The following is a 5,000-nucleotide window of genomic DNA, read 5'->3' as shown; positions in this document are numbered from 1 at the left end:
TAGATAATGATTATAATATATATATATATGTGTGTGTGGTGTGTACACGTGTGTGTTAATTGGGGGGGTACGAAGAATTAAAATAAAAATTATAATATATATATATATATATATATATTATATATAGATATATATATATAATATATATTAATATATATATATATATAAGCATTACTTATATACACACAATATCATATATTAATATATATATAACAAATATATATATAAATATATATTACATATATAATATATATATAATATAATACATTTTATATATAATATATATAGTATATATATAATATTAATAATATATACATATATATATAAATATATATAACATATATAATATATTTATAATATAATATATAAACAAAAAATTTAAATATAATTACATATACATATATACATATATATATGTATATGTATACGTATATGTATATGTATAAGTATATGTATATGTATGTATATTTATATATACATAAATACATATATTATATATATATACATATATACATATATATATGTATATGTATGTATATGTATATGTTTATGTATATGTATATGTATATATATATATTTGTGTGTGTGTGTGTATATATATATATAGTGTATATATATATATATGTTTATGTATATGTATATGTATATGTATGTATATGTATATGTATTTGTATATGTATATGTATATATATAAATATATATATATATTTCTATATATATATATTTCTATATATATATATTTTATATATATATAATTATATATATATATTCATATATATACATATATTTACATATATAATATATATACATATATTTACATATATATATATATGTTTATGTATATGTATATGTATATGTATATATATACATATATTTACATATATATATATATGTATGTATGTATGTATGTATATATATACATATACATATATATATAAATAATATATATATACATACATATATATATAATATATATACATATACATATATACATATATATATACATACATATATATATACATATAATATATATATATATTCATATATATATATATGTTTATGTATATGTATATGTATATATATAAATATTATATATATATATTACATATATATATATATACATACATATATATATACATATATATATATACAAATATATATATATAGAAATATATATATATACATACATATATATATACATACATATATATATAATATATAGTATATATATATATATCGTGAAAAAAAAAAAAAAATATATATATATATGTGTGTGTGTGTGTATATATATATATATACATATACATATATACATATATATATAAATATTATATATATATTTTTTTTTTTTTTTAAGCTGTAGGTAAATTAAGGAACAAATCCTGAACCCACAACCTAAGGAAGTCGCAAATGAACTTGCCCTTTCACTGAAGTCCAGAAGCAATTTAACACAGCTACCAATAGTCTGGGTAGTATGCAAGCTGATGGGACAGAACTATCAACTTAGATGCACAAACTGACTTCACAAGCCATGACATTAAAGTCCTAGGTATAGATAAAGTCTCTTATTCTGTGCTAAATCACGTTCGTTTTCAAACATTTAGATTCCTTTTAGAAGTGTTTAATAGATCACTTCACTTTGACCGACTCCTTGTGAAATGGCAGGTAGCTGCTATACAACCTATGTCACAGAAAGAAACTACCAAAGCATTCTGTCCTATCTCTCTTTTGACAAAACCATAGAACTTCCTTCAGCAAAACCATAGAACATACTGTTCTAGCCAGATTAATATATGCAATACCATATCCACCACACATCTATGGTTACACCAAAGGCATCAGTACAAAAGACAATCAATCCAAAAGATAATATTGCAAACAGGGACAGTACATTAGCCTCTAGAGATATTGCTGGCAAAATACTATCATGGACAAATGTTTATTGGAACAACAGGAAAGCCCAAGTAAAATTCCAAGGCAATTTCTCTGAAACTTTGAAAATGGTGCGCCCCAGGAATTCGAGGTAGGCTTTTCGTGTTCGATAATTGATTTCAATAGATACCTTGGGATAAATATAAATTAGCATATGCAGATCTATAATTGTTAACCGCTGGGCAGTTAAAATTCATAAATGCACAATAATTTGATCACCTAGTAAGCAAATGTCTCTCAATACAAGTCATGAATAACACACTTAGTATCAGGGAGTATGACTTCTGCTGTTGCTTGTATATATTGTGATATGAAAAATACCAGACAATGACACACGATTTCTTCCTGGTACTTTATTAAATGAAACGGTTTAACTGCAAAAGCAAACACACATCTAAGAACATTATGTAGTCTTTAGTTACACATAGACAAAGTAAATGACATTCAGGATCAATATAAAAAAAAATGGCTAATAAAACCCATAGCAATATTTTCAGACAAAAACAAGTGAAAGAAATGGCACCAATGCTCACGATTTTTTGACAAATCATGATAACGAAAACTTGACACTCTCCAGAAAAACTAATTATGAAACCATAGATCAATCACTCCCATTTAAAACTGGTCACAGTATCATCAAACTGGTACAATCCTTCAAACACACACTGAGATCTAAAATCACTGGCTGCTACACATGTTGACTCCTTACTTCTCCCACCCGTCTACAGAGGTCAGCACCATCATTAATTTAAATCCATTGCTTAAGCTGTTACAAATGTTACATCATGTCTGTAAGCTCATTCAAAATCAAATCCCTCCCTAGCATTAGAAACCCCTAGGTACATCTTTCACCACCCACAAGCCTTTATACACAGAAACCTTGTATGGCACAAAGTTGCCAGACTTTCCACAAAACTTGACTCTTCTGCCAACCATTGAGAAAAGAGGTTTAAATTAAGTCTACTTAATTTCCAAACCTTGGGAGTCGCTTATTTCATCTCCAACACACTTGTAGAAAGACAAATAAAAATAAAAGATTAGAGTTAGATCAAGTATAGCCACATTAACCATACATGATTCTGTAGATCCACAAATCAGTAGAGCAGGATCAGCTTTAGTGTGTGGTAATTTCAACTGTAAATAGAGGAATAACAATAACTTCCATTCTACGTACGACCCCAAATTTTTGCTATAAAATCCATACTATTACATGCTCTTCTACTATTGGAAAAAAACAACAACTAACAGACTCTATCTCGACCACACATGCTCTACAAATAATTCCTCCTGAGCACCTCTACACTCTCCAATGGTAAACAGCTGTTGGAGTGGGGCAAGACAGTCAGTATCTGGATTCCAAGTCATTTAAGAATGGAGGTGCTCAAAGTGCTGTTTAGGCTGTAGAAATTCTTGTATTCCATATTTGGTGTGGCGGATGGTATTGCATGTCTGGCAGGCGGTGCAGCATTGGAAATTGGACGTCTCTCTTAATATCATGCCATATGAACTTTTGTGTTATGATCTTGATGGTGGAGCATCCGGATGCAAGACGGATGATGCTAACTACCATGAGGAGACGAGAGTGGCAGGTGTTCACGTCGCAGAGCAAAGTCCTCCGACAGTGTTGATTTCGATTCAGGAGAGGGCGTCGGCAACTGGATTTCTCCTTCCTGCCATGTATTTCATGGAATAATTGATTCGGCAATGCTGAAGAGGTGGCATTATTGGCAGACCAAGTGTCACCAGCTTTGGTGAAAGCGTGAACCAGACGCCGATGATCTGTTTGGATGAAATGGCGCCTTCCAGTAGGACTTTGAAGTAGCAAACAGCAAGGTAGATAGCGAGTAGTTCACAGTGGAAAGGGTTTGCCATTGACAGATTGCTCAATGACCGCCTCAACTACGATATTATTGGCATCCATGGTTAGGGTGAGAGAGGCTGGGAAGCACAATGTTGTAGTCAATGGCGGTGTCGGATACTTGTTGCTGGTCAGTGCCCCATTCCAGGTTCCTTGGCCTCCCAGTAAGAGGGGTCCTATTGTGTTGGAGATGCCAGGGAGGAAGCAGTGGTAGTTGCTGACCATACCAACAAATTCCAGGCGGGTGCCGGCGGCGATCTGTTAACTGAGGAATTCCAGTGGAGGTGCCAAAGACACTTGTCATGACACAACCAGACCATTAGCTGTTGACAGGTGTACATCCTGAAGAGCATGATGATTGCTGTTTTGTGGATGTCTTCCAGTTGTAAGGGACTTAGAAGTAATATTTTTTGAGGTCAAGTTTGGAGAATTTTTTTGCCCCATGGAGGTTTGCAGTGAGATACGCCATGTTTAGAAGAGGGTAGTGGTCAGGTTCAGTGATGAGGTTTAAGCGTTTGTAGTCACCACAAGGTGCAAAAGCTTTCTGGCAGAGATCCATGCGCTCCATTTCAGCAAAAGTTTTCTTGGTTGTTTGAAGCTTATCAGGTGATAGACGCTTGAACATTGAGTGCACCGGGGGTCCCGTGGTCTTTATGCGGTGGAAGATGCCATGCTTGGCGGCAAGGTTACTGTCAGAGTTCAGGTCGGAAGACTTCGGGAAACTCGTGATGGAGAAAACCATAGCAATTGTCTGTTTCCACCGAGCAGTGGTTGATGAAGCATAGGTGAAACGAGAGCCGAGGGAAGTCGCCTGGAAAGTGGTCACGTCAAGGATTAGTGGTGACTGAGGAAGTCTGCCCCCAGGAGAAGTATCTTGACATCAGCGATGACCAAGTCCCACGAGAAGCAGTAGTTAGCTGCTTAAATGGGTATGGTGTGGGTGCCATAGGAAGGAATCTCGCTTCTGCTGGCGGTGATGAACTTAATGTTTGAGAGGTCGCAGGGGCGGCTCCAGTCAGTGGATGTTGGGGGGAAGATGAAGCGCAAGTCGCCCATACCGACGAAGAACTTGCGGTGAAATACAGGATCTGTGACGTAAAATCCTGGTTCTGAGACGTAGACGCCGTACGACTGTGGTCTGGGGGGCCATCGTTGTAATGGGTGGCGACCCTTACACGTGTCTTTTGGCCAATGGCAACAAAGGAGGCAG

The 5,000-nt window shown here is 33.9% G+C and overlaps 2 protein-coding genes across 2 annotated transcripts in view; both read right to left on the bottom strand.

The window, feature by feature from the left end:
• Positions 1-5,000, bottom strand: part of LOC147467182 (uncharacterized) — a 34,412-nt gene that overhangs the window by 23,084 nt on the left and 6,328 nt on the right. The gene's annotated exons all lie outside the window — the stretch shown is intronic.
• Positions 4,712-5,000, bottom strand: part of LOC147467183 (uncharacterized) — a 623-nt gene continuing 334 nt past the window's right edge. Inside the window, exon 1 of the mRNA XM_086532724.1 lies at positions 4,712-5,000. This exon is cut by the window's right edge and continues 334 nt beyond it. Within this exon, the coding sequence (XP_086388850.1) occupies positions 4,712-5,000 (289 nt within the window).

The sequence above is a fragment of the Penaeus japonicus genome, unplaced genomic scaffold (genome assembly GCF_977035675.1).
Source record: "Penaeus japonicus unplaced genomic scaffold, GWHDUDI00000001_assembly GWHDUDI00000037, whole genome shotgun sequence".
Taxonomy (NCBI): domain Eukaryota; kingdom Metazoa; phylum Arthropoda; class Malacostraca; order Decapoda; family Penaeidae; genus Penaeus; species Penaeus japonicus.
This window is presented reverse-complemented; position numbering and strand designations above follow the sequence as displayed.